The 18,762-nt window shown below is 38.6% G+C and overlaps 1 protein-coding gene across 1 annotated transcript; it reads left to right on the top strand.

The window, feature by feature from the left end:
• The first annotated feature begins 13,047 nt into the window (after positions 1–13,047).
• Positions 13,048–13,986, top strand: LOC100155398 (olfactory receptor 4F6-like). The gene has a single exon (XM_001924491.2). The coding sequence runs from the start codon at positions 13,048–13,050 to the stop codon at positions 13,984–13,986; it is 939 nt and encodes a 312-aa protein (XP_001924526.2).
• The last annotated feature ends 4,776 nt before the right edge of the window (positions 13,987–18,762 follow it).

The raw sequence follows: 18,762 nt of genomic DNA, 5'->3' as shown, positions 1-18,762 counted from the left end.
AGTGTAATAGATATATTTAGTGACTTAGATTACTAAAAGCAGTGGTTAACAAGAGTAATATGGGCATGAGAATAGCATGATCAGACCTCAGTTAGAATATCACTTGATGTCAGTGTAGGAGGTGAATTTGAGGGTCCAAAGCTGGAAGCAGGCCAATTTCAGGAGGATGGCTTCTGCAGAGCAGTTCAAAAATTACAGGAGCATGAACTAATAGAACATGAGTGGCAATGGGAAAGTGGGGATGAGTTGAAGGTAATTTGCTTAACTGAGTGTTCATTGCTATTGATAGTGAAGAAGAGTGTAAGGTTGACTGCAAGTTCTAGGTTTCTGAGTTGCAGATCTCAGACCTCAGGGACTAAATAGTGCATAACTGATCGAATAAGACTTCATGTTGCATGTTCTTTGGTTTAAAATTCAATATATGGACATTCCTGTTGTGGTTCAGCAGGTTAGGAACCCAGCATAGTCTCTGTGAGGATACAGGATCAATCCCTGGCTTGGCTCAGTGGGTTAAAGATCCAGCTCAGTCACAACTGTGGTTTAGGTTGCAGATGTGTCTCAGATCTGGTGTTGCTGTGGCTGCGGTGTAGGCCCCAGCTGCAGCTCTGAGTTGACCCTTGGCCTTGAAACTTCCATATGCCACAGGTGCCACCATTATTTTTTCTTAAACAGATACATGCACATCTAGTCTTGTAAATGGCAAGTCTGGCAACTTGTGTCTTGCAAATTAGTTTCAAAGTCATGTTTGTGGCGAGAGGACTTAGAATTTAATCTGAAAGCATAGGGAGTTATTTTTAAATGACCACAATAAAAAATATCTGAGGACTCTCCTGTGAAATTACTATGAGGCATCATCAAATCTCTTGATCAAGTATTCTAAGAAACAAACAAAGGCTAAGAAGGGTTTATGGTACTCTTCCCTTATTTTTATCATCATTAATGAGACAATGAATATTTTACATGCACAGTCTCATTATTTCTCACAACAATTCTATGGAGCAGGCACTATAACTCCCCCCATTTTAGAAGTTAAAAAAAAAAAAGAAGAAGAGAAATCTTGGGGATTTAAAGTGACTTCTCTATCATTTTGCCTGAAATTTCCCTGTTATGGGAATTGCAATCTTTTAGGTGCCATGAAGAACGGGGTGTGAGGCAAAATCTTGTTTTTTGTGGAGAGTACGATTTAAGGATTTAAGGAATGTGTGCCTTATGTTAAATAAATGGAATCTAAAAGGCTTTGACAGAATATTCATGATAGATTCCCAGGTGAGCTATTATTATGTAACTATTTGGAGGTGGATTTGGTGCAGAAACAGAAACAGTGTTATTGGAAGAGACATAGGGAGGCAGTGTTGATTTGGCTGCCTTGGATGGAAAGGTCGTCTGGCACTGTGCCACATCTTTTCTCAGATTTCCATGGGAAACTTCAGGCTTCTTTATAATCTACAAGCACTTTTTGTCATAGAATATTCTTTACTATCTGTTTCCAAGGTCTAAGTACTATATGTAAAATAAACTATCTGTGTAGATTTTTCTATTTTCTTCAAACCATCTCTGGGTGAAGGAGAATGGAACTAACAATAACTGAGCATCTGAGGATGACACTCCAGGGGTTTCACATATGTTCTACTTTGAAGCTTATAAAACCCATAAAACCTCAAAAGGTAGGTTTTGTTGTCTCTACTTTATAAATTAAGTAGCTTTGGCCTAGAAGTTAATACCTAGAAAATGATCAAGTTGGGATTAAAACCTAATCCTATCAAATTCTTAGTCAAAAATTTTGGTTGCAAGTAACAAAAACAAGGGGGAACTTATTTTCATGCAGAGCTATTTTGTGGAATCCAAGAGCAGAATTGAAGCTGACCGCACGAATGGCCTGAACCTAGCCTAAACCCACAATGGGACTTAAACCCATGTGCCAGGAACTCAAACCCAGACTAAACCCAGATTGGGACTTGAACCCACAGTTTTAAATTAGAATGGCTCACCTGGTGTCTGGACCTGCTGAGGTTCAGGTTCTTCATGCTATCGCACAGAAGAAATTCAGCAAAAAACAAAGTGATAGGCAAGAAATAGATTTATTATCTCTCCAAATAGACACTTGGAGAGATGCAAGCAGGTAGGCAAGGAGGCTCTGCCCTGAGGATTAGGTGGGCTACAGTTTTATTATCCGGAGGAGAGTGGGAGTCGGAAAAAACCATCTCTTCCTCTTTCTTTGAGCAGTTGCTCCTCCTTAGTATGTGGTAAGGTGTCTATTCAAATCAGCAGAAGGGCAGTCCTCAAACTCCTGCCCTTGGACTGAATCTGAAAGCAGGCCTCATCCCATCCCCCATCCAATGACCTGAGGCAATTCTGAACCTCCGCTAGTCAAGCAAGCCTGCCTTGTTATGATAGCTTTTTTGAGCAATTTATTAACTTACCCTGATCTCCCAAATCCCCTAGTTTTCCCACTCTATCTGTAATCCTTTATTGGGATTTCCACAACTACCTGCGCCTACTCCGTCCCTGTCAGAATCATCAGGAAGTGGAACAGGAGTGGGAACATGGTAAGGAACTTTAGCCACTTTTTCTTTCAACACTCTGAGGTCATGAAGTCTGTCATTTATACTTCTTTCTTTGTAACATCTCTGTAGCTGCATCACTAAAATGGCCAGCAGAGTCTGACCAGAATTTATGAACCCTAAATTTCTAATTTTTAGGAGAGAGAATTTGATTAGTGAAGTGGAGTCAGGACCCCCTCTGTGCAGAGGCCTTTCTGCGGGTGGGTTCTAGATCTCCCCTGAATTCTTCCTTAGGGCCCTTGGTGTATCTCATTCCTACACCTTAAATCCAACCTCTCTGCTGATTTGTTTATATCAGTATTCAAATATTGCTTCTGAAGTCTGAGCACCACCGAAGAGGGGTTTCACAAGGCTTTTATGGGCTAGTTCTTTCGGGTCCATGCTTGGCGGACAGGAATGAGAACTGGCAAAGTAATAGACGCAGGAGTGAGTTTTACAGAAGCAGATGTGTGGGGGAGGGGTGGTTAGAGTTAGTTGTCTGGGTTAGGGGCAGTTTAGCTGGATTTTGCTTAGTCGTCATGGCTGGGGTGTCTCCTTTCGACATTTTTGTTGGGTCATTTTCCCCTACAGTATGACTGCTTTAACCAATTTGCGCAAATTTGGTGGCTTAAACATTTTTTTAAGTCCAAAATCAGTTCCACTAGGCTGACATCAAGGTATCAGCAGGGCCATGATCCCTCCAGACAATCAAGGAGAATCTTTCTTCCTTATCACCTCCAGCTTCTGGTAGCTGTAGGTATTCCTCAGCTTGTAGTAGCATCATTCCAATCTCTGCCTCTGTGGTTACATTGCTTCCCCCTCTCCTGTCAGCATGAAATACCCTGCCTCTCATCTCTTATAAGGACATTTATGACTACATTTATACTTCACTTGGATGATCCAGGGTAATATCTGCATCTCAAGATCTTTAATTTAATCACATCTATAAAGACCTTTCTTTCTTTTTCTATTTTTTTTTTCCTTTGGTCATATATAAGGTAACATTCACAGGTTCTAGGGATTAAGATGTAGTCATCTGATAGAGGGAGGCATTTTTTAGCCATCATATTATATGTCCCTCACATTCACAGACAAATACCTTGAGAGCCTATTATACCCTTGCTGGGATATTGGCCACACCTGTGATATGCAGAAGTTCCCAGGCCAGGAATGGAACCCACACCACAGTACACACCACAGGCCAGGAATGGAACCCACACCACAGTACACACCCAGGCCAAGAATGGAACCCACACCACAGCTGCTACAGTCACAACACTGGGTCCTTAACCCACTGTGCCACAGGAGAACTCCAGGACCTTGCTGTTCTTGCTTGCTATTCTTGGTTAATTATTTCCTTGATCTTACTTTGATGTTTTTCTTTCTTGATTTTGTTTAATGGAATTCAACATTGTTGATAACTTTGTCTTTTCTTTTTTCCCTGCCACTCTCATGGTTTTCTTCTCTGGCACTTTGTTGGGCTGCACCATACAGGCCTGTACTTGTCCAGTGCAAGATCTCAAAGAAAAAGCCCAGTCTTCTCTTTGCCGGTGGACAGGAGGTGGGTGAGTGTTGCAAGTTATAGAGGGAATTGACATTGGGTTGTTTCATGTGTTACCAGGGAAACCAGCAGAGGGGCACACCCTCACCATCCCTTTGATAACCTATTAGGCACAATCGTGAGCTGAGGCCCAGGGCAGATATGTAGGAAGGCCAGTTGTGTGAGAAGGGTACAGGTGCAGCAGGCACTGGTCAAGCAGGGGAAGTACAGAGAGCAAGAGAACAGTCATTTGAGTGGCCTAACCCTATATGCCTTCCCGGTATTCTTGCCCACTATTTCTTTTTTAGTATCCTTTGTTGGTTTTTGTCCCCCTGACTGTACCGTATATCCTGGCATTCTTTATGACTCTGTTTCAGGCCTAAGTTCTTTTCATATTAAATGGTCTCCTTGGGTGATTTCGTCTTCTTTCTTGGCACCAAATATACTTGTATACTTGTAACACCAGAATATAAGTATCGAGCCTAGATATCTTTGCTAAGCCATATACTATATATCTAGCTTCCTACTGGATTTTTCTGCTTGAAAAGTCAGACTAATAACTGAAACCCAGACTGACCCAAGTTAAACTTAACACTTCTCTTCAAAATCAGCTTCTATACCAGCATGGTAGATGGCATCACAATTCATCCAGTTAAAATATCCTCTTCGTTGCCTCTTCATCCAATGACTAAGGCCTATAATTTCTATTCCCTAAATATTTTTTCAGTCTATCTAATCATTGCATGCCTTAAAGTTCAGGTACCATTATCAAACTATCATAATCCTCTGCTAATGGATTTCTCTGTAGTTGGTATAATTCCCTTCTATAGATTCTCCATCCATCTACCAAGAATTTTTTCTAAAGTAAAGGTTTTATCACTTCACTGCCTGCATAAAACTTCAGTGCTCCCATTGCCCTCAGGAGGCAGTTTAAACTCATTAACATGACAATGAGGCCCTCCAACACCTGACCCTTCTTTAGTCTGGTCTTCTCCTTCCCCTCCCCTCCTTTCATCTTTATGTTCTTGCTTGGAAACCACTGAAGGATTTCAAGCTGAGGAATAGCAAGGTACTACTTTCTATCTAAAATGTCATTCTGACTTCTGCCTTGGGAATAGATTTAAGGTGCTAAGTGTAAGGAAAAGGAAATTGATTATAAGACAGTTGCAGTTGCCCAGAGGCAAATTGGTAGTGTCTTCGCTTATCATAAAGCATAGCAATGCAGATGCTTAAATGTTGAATTTGGGATGTATTCTGGAGGAAGAAATAAAATTACTGTGAATTTGCTTTGATTACAATGGAATGGGCACTTATTAAGTGAACCAACTGGCAATAGGAACTAATTAGAAAATGGGCTTTTCCTGGAACCCCAGATATCTTGTGGCCACAATTAATAATTATAGATGCCATATGTAATAACAAACAATAATTGCACATCCCTACTGTATAAGAACTACAAGGTAGAATATATAGAATCTAAAATGGACAGATATTGGTGTGCCTTCTCCATAGACATCTATATGAATGATGGCAACAAATGTTTTCAGCCATAAATGAAGAGTTTTGTAGGGAAAACCTTCCCCATATTGATTCATGCATTTTATAAACCTAGGATTTTACTGTCTTTTGGTTGGTAAATGGTTAGAACAATTTTTAGGGAAAAATATTTCTCTAGGCATTCAACATTTAAAGAAGTACGTCACACATTTAATAAGCAGGTACAGGAATCAAATTTAAAAAGTAAAAATGAGAAAATCAAAACACCAGGCTGGAGTTCCCCTGTGGCATCATGGGTTAAGGATCTGGAGTTGTCACTGCAGTGGCTGAGGTCCCTGCTGTTGTACAGGTTCCGTCCCTGGCCTGGGAACTTCCACATGCCCCAGACATAGTCAAAAAATAAAACAAAACAAAACATCAGGCTACACATTCACAGCAACATGGATGCAGCTAGAGATTATCATACTAAGTGAAGTAAATCAGAAAAAGAAAGACAAATACCATAGGATATCACTTATATGTGGAATCTAAAATATGACACAAATGAACTTATCTATGAAATAGAAACAGACTCACAGACCTAGAGAACAAACTTGTGATTGCCAAGGTGGAAGGATTTGGGGAGGGATGGAGTGGGGGTTGGGGTTAGCAAATGTAAGCTATAATATATGAAGGGGACAATCAACAAGATCCCACTGTATATAGCACAGAGAACTATATTCAATGTCCCATGATAAGCCATAGTGGAAAAGAATATAGAAAACAAAACAAAAAAACAGGCTGTGGGATCTGCTGAGTAGTAGATACATGCCAAGTCCTATTTATCTGATCTGCTTAAGAAGCAGCAATTTCATCTTTCCCTGGGTTCTCTTCCCCAAGTATTCTCTCTAGCATGCTCAGAGTACTCTAAAGACTCTCATATAAGAGGTATAGATGCTTTGTTCTGATGGCTGCTGTAGCCTTTCTTCTACATCCTGGGCAGATGCCAGTCTGTGGCATATGGCTTTATTCTTGAGCCATTGCTCAGCTTTTTCAAAACTGCTGATCCCTGAGTCTCCCACAGGACACCATCTGAAACTCTGCAGCCTTCTCTGGATTGCCAGCCCTTTGCTTGCTGTATGCCTCTAACAGCCTCTTCTGTGGGAATCCTTTCCCACAGAAGAGATTAGACACTAATGACATAGGTCTTTCCTTTGTATCACAACCCTATCAATTCTAGGGAGCACAGAAACAAGCAGGAACCTGGGGGTGGAGTGGGAAGGGGTAGAAAAGCTGCATTGGAGGGTGATCAACAACACCCTCATTCCACACCAGGAGTTACTGCCACTAACACCAGGCCTTGCTGCTTGTCTTGCCTACTCTACCTGGTGTCTTTGACTTTTCATAATGATCTTGCCACAGACTTTCCTCCTCTGGACAGCTCAAGTTCATCAGACAGTTCTGTATATGTCCAATCTCACTTGTTGATAATGAGAGTTTTCACGGGACCTCTAGGCTCCTTTCAAGTCAAGTAATGTGACTGTGTCTCTATTTTATTAGAAAGGAGACTGAGTGGCCCTATGTACAGAAAGCTCCAGAAGGTCAGTAGCTTAAGTGAATCTCATATATAGTATCAGAATACAAAATCATTTAAAAATTAAAATTACTTATCTTTGGGGTTTTTTGTTTGTTTGTTTTTGTTTTTAGGGCTGTATCTGCGACATATGGAGGTTCCCAGGCTTTGGGCTGAATCAGAGCTACAGCTGCTGGCCTACACCACAGCCACAGCAACACAGGATCTGAGCTATGTCTGTGACCTACACCACAGCTCACAGCAATGCCACATCCCTTAACCCACTGAGCGAGGCCAGGGATCTCACCCACAACCTCATGGTTCCTAGTCAGATTTGTTTCTGCTGCACCATGATGGGAACTCCTACAAATCTTTGAATCTAAGATAAAAGCAGGAATGAAAGAGAGCTGATGCTCCTTCGAGTTAGTAAAAGTTGGAACAACAGCACTTTCAAGCCTTGTAGGACAGATCTCAGGTTCCTTATACTAAAGGTATTTCTGAGATTTAGCCAAATCAGAGTGGGTAGTTAAGCAGTTTCTAGTTGATAAAGAAACATACATACAATATTTTCCACCTCATCCTGCCAATAGAGGTGGAGTCTATTTGCTGAACCATAAATCTGGCCTGGTCTTGTGCCTTGCTTTGACCATCAGAATGTGGCAATAATGATGTTGCTGCATTCTAAGTGTGGTTTGCTTTGCAGCTTCTGTCTTTGCCCTCATGTAGTGTTCCTCACCACCTTGTGAGGAAGCTTGGGCAAGACTACTGAATGAGAGTAGACCTCTTGGAGAGAGAGGCCCCAGAGATGTGAATGAGGCTGTCTTAAAGCCTTCAACCCCAGTCAAGCTGCCAGATACCAGATGACTCATGGGAAAGCCTAGGTAAGATCAGCAGAAGAACTTCCCAGCTGAGCTTAGCTTTAAGTGCAGACTGATGAGCAAATAGAATGTTATTGATTTAAGCTACTTTGTTGCAAAGCAGTAGAAAACTGATCTAGAGTACTCTGATAATTAGAGTTCATCAGTGGCCCTTTCACTAGCATTCTGCATACTTTTAGTACAAAGATACAAAATATAATCAGAGGAGGTTTTCCATTCTGTTGATTCTTCTTTTTGAAAAGCTGATCTATGAGAGATTAAACCAGTGATTTGCTTTATCCCAGCTCCACAAGCATTTGAGTCCACCCCCTTGTGTTGCTGTTATAATGACCTTTTCATCTCTCCACATCATAAACGTAATAAAGAACTAACTATTGACTAATTAACTATCTATATCTTATTATCTATAACTTAGTTATCCTTCCTGATGGGACATGGATCACACTCTAATGCCACATTGGAGGACTGTTTTTCTTTCTCTCTTTTCTCACTCTTCCTTCCTTTGGAGATGATGTGTGATTTTCCCTTGTTTTAAAGTCTATATTTTCATTTTTATGTATTTTCTCCCTTCACAAATAAGAAAACAACAATGCAAAAATATTAAAATGTGCAGTTTTTTACCAAAAAGCAAAAAAATCCCCAGTCTTCCTTCCTTCTTCTTCTCAAGTGACCCATTACCAGCTTTTCACCTTGGTTGCTGTCGCCAAATTTCTGTGGCCCTAGGAAACAATTCCCTTGGCTAAATATACTCAGGATGACAATCCCAGGTCTCCACTGCAGCATTTAAGTAATTTTTCAGGGCTTCTAATTAGCTGCTTTTCCTGCTATGGCAGTATTACATATGGCTTTTTATGCCAGATGACAATAACATTTCAAATGTAAGAGCACTGCATTCTGTGGTCCTCTAAGGCCATGATAATTTCCACCTTGGTCCGGTAGTTTACAAGGTTGGAAATGGTCTTTGATGCAGATCAGAACTTTAGGTGGAACACAGCAGAATAAATGGAGTCAAATAATGACATTACAGTCTGTACTGGAGAAGTTATGCTAGTGACTTATGCTAAAGAATAAATTGGGAGCAGAGCGTTTGAGTCCAGTGGAAGTAAAACAGAAAGAATTTTGGACAATGCTGAAGAAAATAGCTTCGACATTTTATGATTTCCTGGGCCACAGACTAGATGCAAATGTTGGACCTTCACAGCAAAAGAAGCATGGTATAGTGGAAATAAAATAACCTGGATTGACTGGAAGCTAAGAGTCGAACATATAAATGATGGATTTTTCATCAACTTCTTCCTTAGCTTTAGCAATGCTCTTTATCCTCTCTCTACCTTAATTTCCCTAACTTTAAAAGAAAGGATTTTATAGTCACTACCAAGGTTTCATTCAGATCCCAGCAACAAGCCTTCTCCAAGTTTTCTGCATTAGTAGCAGTGAAAACAATCATGGGGTTGGGGTGTAGGGGGAAGCATGCAGTTCCATTTCCCATCCTGTACATCTTTTTCCTTATGAGCTCTTTCTACCACCTCAGGAAGAGCTAACTAATAGAGAAACATCTAGGATAATCAGATCAAGATGTTTCTCTGTGAATTTTATTATTTTCCAGTAATCCTAATTTAAACTCAGCCTTTTAATAATTTGAGGCTAAGGTTAGGAAGTGGATTAAAAGTTTTATATAAATGACTCCAAACATTGATCTATCTTTAAAAAAAAAATCTAGAATTGTCAGCTTTGTTGGCATTGATGGAAAGCCCATGTTATTTGTAATTAATTGGTTTCCTTTTTGTGTCAGCCAGCACAAGGATGAGCAGAAAGGAGAATCAGCTGGTTACTAGATGATCTCTGAGGTATCTCTCATTTTCTACATGTTATGCTTGGTGGTGGAGTGTGGGCAGTGGTCAGTGCTCTGTATTAAAGTTGTAGGATTCAGGATGCTACAAATGCATATGGAAATTTAGTTGCTAATCATCAATAATAACCTGGTTTCCTTTCACAGTAATGAGTCAAGTGGACAAATTCATTATGTCTTCACTGAAAAGATCAGATTTAAACTATTATTCTTCCTTCAATTAAAAGGAAAGATGTTTAGTGGATACTGAGTGTGGCACCTAGCAAACTCAAATTTTCAGTATACACAGAATATGAAGACCAGATAAGAAGCATTGCCACCAATGAATGTACAATTGTCTTCCAACTTTTTACCAATAGTAGGACTTATCTAACTTTATTTATTAACTTTTTTATTAATTAATTTTTATTTATTAATTATTTATTCATTAAACTTTAATCTTTGCTAATCAAATACATAAAAAATGTCATCCAGGTGTTCCCATTGTGGTTTAGCAGTAACAAACCCACTACTATCCATGAGGATGCGGGTTTGATCCCTGGCCTTGGCTAGTGGGTTAAGGACCCAGTGTTGTCCTGAGCTGTGGTATAAGTTGAAGACTCATCTTGGATCCCATGTTGCTGTGGCAGCCTCAGCTCTGATTCCACCCCTAGCCTGGGAACTTCCATATCCTGCAGATGTGGCCCTAAAAAGCAAAAAAAAAAAAAAGTCATCCATTTTTTGGGAAGATAAAATAAGGCCTTGTGTAAAAATTTAAAAGGGATTGGAATCCAGGAGAGTAATTTGGAATTCAATTATCTGCTTGATAAATTGCAACATTGAGGAGGTTGCTGATGATAAGTCCCATGAAAAGAGCCAAACTAATTGAAGCTGACTTATTTTTTATGCATGTGAATATCATTTATACCATTATCAAGAAAACATCTAAATAAGACATTTTAATGAGATATTTAAAAGACTTTATAGCAATAGAGATTTAAACAGTGGTTTTTGTTAGAACACTGATAGAAAACTATTATCGTTAATGTTTTTGGTTTGGTTACCACAATGTAAGAAAAATTTATCTTCACTAGTGTATTTAAGAGTATTAAAGAGGACATCATGGAGGAAGGAGTTTTGCAGAATAGGTTGTTGAAGAAAGAGAAGAATTACAGGACATAGTGCAGGCAAGGGCATTGCAAGCAAGTAAAGAATGTGGAAGGAAGCCATGAGACAAAATATTTGAGTGTATGTACGAGAGAAGGGTAAATACCATCTGAGTGCATGCCCGGGCAGGAGGAAGTGGTTGAGCTTAGAGTGCAAGAAATAGGGAGGAGTGGGGTAACAAAGTTAGTGACTGTCTTAGGAGTGGGTTTGGTCTTTGTTTTAATTTTAGAGATACATCATGGTTATATCTTTGCAAGTTTTGAATCTCTAAAGATAAAAATTGTGTAATTTTTCAGAGCCACATACAATGACCTTTTTGTAAAAGTGAAATTGATATACGGCCACTGCAAAAATTTAAGAGTCACTAAGAGCATCAAGTGAAAAGTGAAAGATCCCTTTTCCTGTATAATTTTCTCAACCCAACTCCTTAGAAATAATTATAGTTAATAGGTTTTTAGGGGTGTGTGTGTGTGTGTGTGTGTGTGTGTGTGTGTGTACACCTAAGCAATTTCAATGCATTTGTTGTTTTATTTATGTAATTTTGCACATGTAATTTATTTATATAATTTTTAAAAGCCACATGGGATGAGTGCAAGATACCCCTCTTCCTCCCATCTAGCCTGACTATATACTTTTTGTTCTACTTTAGCGTTGTAAATAGATGCATAGTATTCTATGGAATGGATCTAATAGAGATTATTTAACTAGTGCCCTATTTCTACCCATTTAATTTATTTTCAGCTTTTGTCTTATAAACAACAATGCCTTAATAAACACCTCCGAATCTTTTCTCTGTCCACTTTGTTCACATGCATGCATAAATTTGGCCGGAGATCTTTTTTCCAGTAGTAGAATAGCTGAGTCAAAGTATACAAGCATATGAAATTTTGGAAGGTATTGCCAAATTGGTACATATTTTATCCATTTACTTTCCTGCCACCAGTTATGAGACTACCTTTTCCTCCATTTCCTCTGAATTTTGTCACATGTTTAAATGTCTGTCAGTCTGATAAGAAAAAAACTAGTGTCGTTATTTTTAGTATGCATTTATTTAAGTCAGAATGAGATTCAGTATACTGAATAAATAATAAATAAAATGCATACTAAACATACACATATATTGTTATATAAGTATATACACATTTAAGTATGTAAGTACACACATATATTGTTAACAGAGCCATGTGTAAAACCTCTGATATTTTCACTCTTTCTCTTCTACTTGGGATTTATGACTCATCATTGTTGTTCTGGTCCAACATTCTTTCCTCTCCCACTCTAGTCGGAATCCCCTCTGCAGAGCCCATAATTGTGTCACTTTCTCTGGCACTCATCTGCCCTCTGTGGGATGATAACAGCCATGTTCTGGCATCCTCTACTCCCATCTTTTCTTCATTCATTTAAGTAACTATTTTGTCATCCTAATTTACAAATATGAGAAATTTCTCAGGTCTTAAAAAAAGCACTGGAGTTCCCATTGTGGTTCAACAGGTTAAGGATCCCATATAGTGTCTACGAGGATGCAGGTTCCCTGCTTCGCTCAGTGGGTGAAAGATCTGGCATTGCTATAAGCTACAGCACAGGTCACAGATGATCTGGTGTTGCCATGGCTGTGGCATAGGCCTGGAGCTGAACTTGCCAAGGTGATCACAGATATGGTATCAATATACTGAGAAATGCCCAGAGTATAAAACCCAGGCACTTAATAATAATTTCACATAGTTGAACAATCTATAAAAGCCTTTTAACTTATAGTAACTTGAGACATGACTGTAAAATAACAATACGAAAATACAACAGAACTTTCCATCCAAAGTAAAAGGATCCTTATTTTTTGCAATATATTTTGGCAATGAAATATACAACAGAGGAATATGAATTGCTTCCTGACTGAAATGGTCTCCAGAAGCACACATCAGCCTTTGTCCAGTTTTCTGACAAGTACTGAACTACTCAAGATTGAGATCGATGCCATTTCTCCTAAACCTGTTTTCCTTACTCTCTTCTTTCAGGTGACAGGAGAGTTGTCACTGCAAACAGAGGCAATGGATAAAGCCAATCGCTCTGTGGTGTCTGAGTTTGTGTTCCTGGGGCTCTCTGATTCCTGGGAGATACAACTCCTTCTCTTCCTCTTTTCTTCTGTCTTCTATGTGGCAAGTCTGATGGGAAACCTCCTCATTGTGTTTAGTGTGACCTCTGACCCTCGTTTATATTCTCCCATGTACTTCCTGTTGGCCAATCTTTCCATCATAGACTTAATATTTTGCTCATCCACAGTTCCCAAGATGATTTATGATCTTTTAAGGAAAGATAAAACCATCTCTTTTGGGGGCTGTGTAGTTCAGATCTTCTTTATCCACACAGTTGGGGGCACGGAGATAGTGCTGCTCATTGCCATGGCCTATGACAGATATGTGGCCATATGTAAGCCTCTCCGCTACCTGAGTATCATGAATCCACGAAGGTGCATTTTATTTCTAGTCACTTCTTGGATTATTGGCTTCATTCATTCAGTGACTCAATTGGCTTTTGTTGTAGACTTGCCTTTCTGTGGCCCTAATGAATTAGACAGCTTTTTTTGTGATCTTCCTCGATTTATCAAACTTGCTTGCATAGAGACTTACACATTGGGATTCATGGTTACTGCTAATAGTGGCTTTATTTCTGTGGCATCCTTTTTAATTTTGATCATCTCTTATATCTTTATTTTGGTGACTGTTTGGAAAAGATCTTCAGGTGGTGTATCCAAGGCCTTCTCCACTCTGTCAGCTCATGTCACTGTGGTTGTTTTGTTCTTTGGGCCATTAATTTTTTTCTATGTGTGGCCATTTCCCATATCACATGTGGATAAGTTTCTTGCCATCTTTGATGCAGTTATCACTCCTTTTTTAAATGCAGTTATTTATACTCTAAGAAATAAAGAGATGAAGGTGGCAATGAGGAGATTATGCACTCAGTTTGTGAATGACAGTAAAATCTCTTAAATAGACTAAGCGTGTATAAAAAGGCAAAATACTCTAGAATTTCAGAGGGATATGAACTAAATAAGATATGTCAAATTTAACCAGAATGTCACCACCTACTAGTATGGGTTCTTTCTGTCCTTTTTCTTCCTACCCAGATTGAATTGTGATGTGAATCTCTGAGCTCTGCTTCTCTAGGAGATTTAAGACTAGAGGTCTGTCTTTCTTAGCTTGCCAGTAACCTTACTTTTATATAGTGCCAAATAGAATTAATATGAACAATCTCTTTTGAAAGTCAGTATTGGCTTATTATTCACTTTCTGTTTTTCCCATGTTTAAGTAGACTGTCTTATTAATTCTTACTTAACCTTTTTTGCCATACTATACAGTTAATTTGTTTTGTTTTGTTTTCTTTTCTTTTTCTTTCTTTTTTTTTTTTTTTTACTTTTTAGGGTCAACCCACAGCCTATGGAAGTTCCCAGGCTAGGGGTCAAATCTGAGCTATAGCTACCAGCCTACTCCACAGCCATGGCATGGTTAGGGTTAGGGTTAGGGCTAGGGTTAGGATCCAAGCCACATCTGCAACCTATACCATAGCTCATGGCAACACTGGATCCTTAACCCACTGAGTGGAGCCAGGGATTGAACCCAAGTCCTCATGGATACTAGTTGAGTTTGTTACCACTGAGCCACAACTGGAACTCCCTGATTTGTTATCTAGCTTTTCAACGTATCATCAGTTATCTTCCTTCATTATTCTGTTGCTAATCTGATTTTTCAGGGTCCAGTAAGAGTACAGAAATGATACAATTTTTTTTAACAGAAAAATTTGATGTAAGGAATTGTTAACTAAGCATAAATTTGTTAACAAGTTTTTTGAAAAAGAATGAGATCTAAGACATCACAACATTTGTGAGAAGCAGCTTTCACCCTCTTAGACGGTGAAAAATGGGAAATAAAGGGAAGAAATTATAATTATTTAAACAGAAAAACAGAGTTCCCATTGTGGCTCAGCAGGTTAAGATCCAGACATAGTGTCCATGAGGATACAGTTTCCATTCCTGGCCTCACTCTGTGGGTTAATATCCATCATTGCCACAAACTGGAGCATAGGTCCCAGATGCAGCTTTAATCTGGTGTTGGCATCCCTGTGATCCAGGCCTGCTGCAGCTCCTATTCTGCCTCTAGCCCAGGAATGTCTATATGCCACAGGTGCATCCATAAAAAGAAAAAAAATAAAAATTGAAAAACAAAACTTAAAAACTATTAAAAGCTTGGCATAAGGACCTGTGTAGCTGAAACCCAAATATGAGGAAGGTAATGTGGCTTGAAGCATCTTTGAGCTCAGAGGAGGTCCTATAGGCAGGGACATAACCAATGAGAAGGGATTCTGCTGGTTAACACAGGTATTCCCAAGGAAGGAATGATGAGATGAGTTCCTCTAATGCTGGAAAACAGCAGCTATCTTGGAAAGTAACCACGATTGCTAAAGTGAAGGGTGTGGTTGGGTGATGCTCACAGGCACAGTGAGCAGAGAGGAAGCCCACAGGCAGCAAATAGGAAGGAGTGCTTTTTCTTCCTCCTCTAATCTTTCAATCACCTTCTAGGGTCCTCTAATGGCAGATCTGGCACCAAAAAAAAAAAAATTAATTTTCAGAGCTCCACCTTCTGCATCACACAATGTAGAGAGGTATCTTAGATCTGAAAGATAATAAATTATCACATGCACTTACTTAGAAAATTATTAAAATTCAATTAGGATAATATGTTTTAAATTTTAAACAAAACTATAAATCATCTCACACACAAAGTTTATTTTAGAAAATCTCAGGTAATGGAAAATTAACTAATTAGATCAAATCATAAAAGTTATATGGAAGATCCAAATCTAGACTCTAGGTTGATAAACTCCTGGTCATTTCTGTCTTCTGTCATTTTTAGATCATGTTTCCTCAATTGCTAAGTCTCATGTCTCTACTGGACAATTAATTCTTCACTTTCCTGCACCATTATATTATTCACCACGTGCCCTAAATGGGCATTTGACAAATAGCAGAATTTCAACATATGTTCGTGTATGATTTCCATCTAGTAAGTCTATTCAGCCCATTTTATATTTCTTCTTCTGATCATTTTTTTTTCTTTCTTTTTTTTTTTTTTTTTTTTTTTTTGTCTTTTCTAGGGCCATTCCCACAGCATATGGAGGTTCCCAGGCTGGATGTCTAATCGGAGCTATAGCCACTGGCCTACGCCAGAGCCACAGCAATGCGGGATCTGAGCATCTGAGCCACATCTGCAAACTACACCACAGCTCACGGTAACACCGGATCCTTAACCCACTGAGCAAGACCAGGGATCAAACCGGCAACCTCATGGTTCCTAGTCAGATTCCTTAACCACTGAGCCATGACGGGAACTCCCAATGATCATGTTTTTTTTAATAAAGCTTTTATTTTGGCATAAATTTAGATTTACAGAGAAGTTGCAGAGAAGATACAGAAGGTTCTTAGTTTCCTCTAATGTTATTATCCTAAATTTTCATGGTACTTTTGTCAAAACTAAGAAATTGACGCTAATGCATTACTACTAGCTAAACTCTAATTGTATTCAGATTTCACCAGATTTGCTATTAACATTCTTTTCCTATTCCAGAGTACAATCTAGGACACCATGTTATGTTTAGTTATGTCTCCTCTGGTTTTTTAATTTCTCAGTTTTACTTTTTTTATCATGGCTATATATTGGTCAGGTATTTTGTAGAAGGTTGAGTAATGTGGGTTTGTCTGAAGCTTTTCCTCATAATTAGCCTAGTGTCTGGGGTTTTTGTAAAGAATAAGAAATAGGTGAATCAGGCTTCCTATTACATCATATCGGGGATTGCATAACATTTATATGTCATCATAAGTAATGTTAGACATGCTCAGTTGGTTTATTATCTGGTCCTAATAAAAATAGAACTGACTTAATAAATGTTTGCATTCTTTCTCCCTTCTTGAGTAGTCATTCCATTCTCCAATGGACTTGACAATGGTTTATTATGATTTTTTGTGCATGTAACATATATTTATTGTAAGCAAGACTTTATTTCGACCCATTCCACGTTGGTTAGACTATAAAGACAAGCTGTATAAGTGATTGTCCTCTTCTCTTTGTCCTTCTTTGATTCATTTACTCTTTTGATTCCATATGGCATCCTTCACCGTTCTCTTTTTGAGTTTCCTGGTCTTATGCCTTTAGAATTGATGTCTTTATCTTCAGACCTTCAACTTAGTTTTCCTATGAAGTTCTCATTGGGGTGTCACTGACGGTGTAATCAATCATTTTAGCCAACTCCTTGTGCTGTGCCCCAACATTTCATATAGGCTCTCTAGTATAATTCAACTTGAGTGGGCATTTGACTATTTTGTCATGAATCTTTGACACACACTGTTACCATAGCAACACAAATTAATGACAACTCTCTGTACCTTCTGCCTGGGGCTCAGAACACTGGAGAGGAAAATTTTCTTTTTTCTCCTTTGATATTATTTCTAGCACTGGAATTTATACTTTAGATTAGCCACCTGCTTCATTTGTATTGTTTTTCTGTGCCATAAAAGTAATTAAATAATGATTACTAGTTCAAAAGTGAATGATTTTTACTGCATCAAGAGGAATGATTATGGTCACTACTGATCTTCAGGGAGACAGGTGTTAAGGTGCCTATTTCAGATGTTGATTTTAATACAGTGAAGGATTCAAAATATGAAATAACTTCATGGTATAGGCACTGACTCATCACAACATATACTTGCCACAGAGTTGGAACAGAGTCCTAGAGACTCCTGCTTTTCCAGGTATTAACTTTTAGTAGCTGACACATAAGGAATTTGGAGAAGGATCTTAGGTGGCAGGTGAAACCTCAAAGGACTTGTGACAGTGGTTGTGTTCTAATCAGTGGGCATGTTTTTGGGGTTTTAAGAATCGGTTTTATCAAACAACTTTGTTCCAACTGAATGTTAACATAACTGAGATGTGGAAGTTGAAGACGTTGGAGCAGGGCATCCGATGCTTGGGCAGTCATATGCAGCAGCCCTGAAAACTGGGTGTCTGTCACTAGGTGATCAGATAGGCAAAAGGTAGTACATACCCACTGGATTAGTATCCAGGATTTGGAAATAATAGACTAGATATACACATAGCAGCATGGTCTAAGTGAAAAAAGAATTCAAATAATATGTATAAAAATGTTTTATATGAATAAACATACAAAACAATATACATGTTTTAGAATAACACATTCAATACTGGGACACGTTTTTTAAAAACTAGAATCATTTCTTCTGAGAGAAAGAGATTGGAAATGGAGTTTAAAGTGAACAAACAAGTAAAACAAGAGTAGGGCCCTTTGTAAACCAATGCTGGTAATTTAGTATGGACTGAGGAATATGATTACTTCAATGTTCTGTACCTGAGGCTGAAGACAGAGAAACAAGTCCTGTTACTTCTTCTTGATATTTTGACATTAACTTCCTTATACATATTATTCCTACCTCCAAATGACAGTCACAGTAAAGGACAATGGAGTAATTTTAATGGCTGGATTTTTTTCTTTAAGTTCAACACATAGATATTAGGCCCACTTGAATGTGGGAAACTGTACAAGTAGCTTTGGAAGAAACAAATATGAGTTAGACAAAGCTTATATCTTCAAAGTGCTTATTGAAATGTGGTAAACTTATTATCTATAAAAGTCACATTAAAAACCATTTTTAGGAGTTCCCGTCATGGCTCAGTGGTTAATGAATCCAACTAGGA

The sequence above is a fragment of the Sus scrofa genome, unplaced genomic scaffold (assembly GCF_000003025.6).
Source record: "Sus scrofa isolate TJ Tabasco breed Duroc unplaced genomic scaffold, Sscrofa11.1 Contig740, whole genome shotgun sequence".
Lineage (NCBI taxonomy): Eukaryota > Metazoa > Chordata > Mammalia > Artiodactyla > Suidae > Sus > Sus scrofa.
The sequence above is the reverse complement of the archived record's forward strand: the minus strand, read 5'-3'. Positions and strand labels throughout refer to the sequence as shown.

Coding starts and splice junctions, on each gene's coding strand:
- LOC100155398 (XM_001924491.2), top strand. CDS start 13,048: ATGGATAAAGCCAATCGCTCTGTGGTGTCTGAGTTTGTGTTCCTGGGG.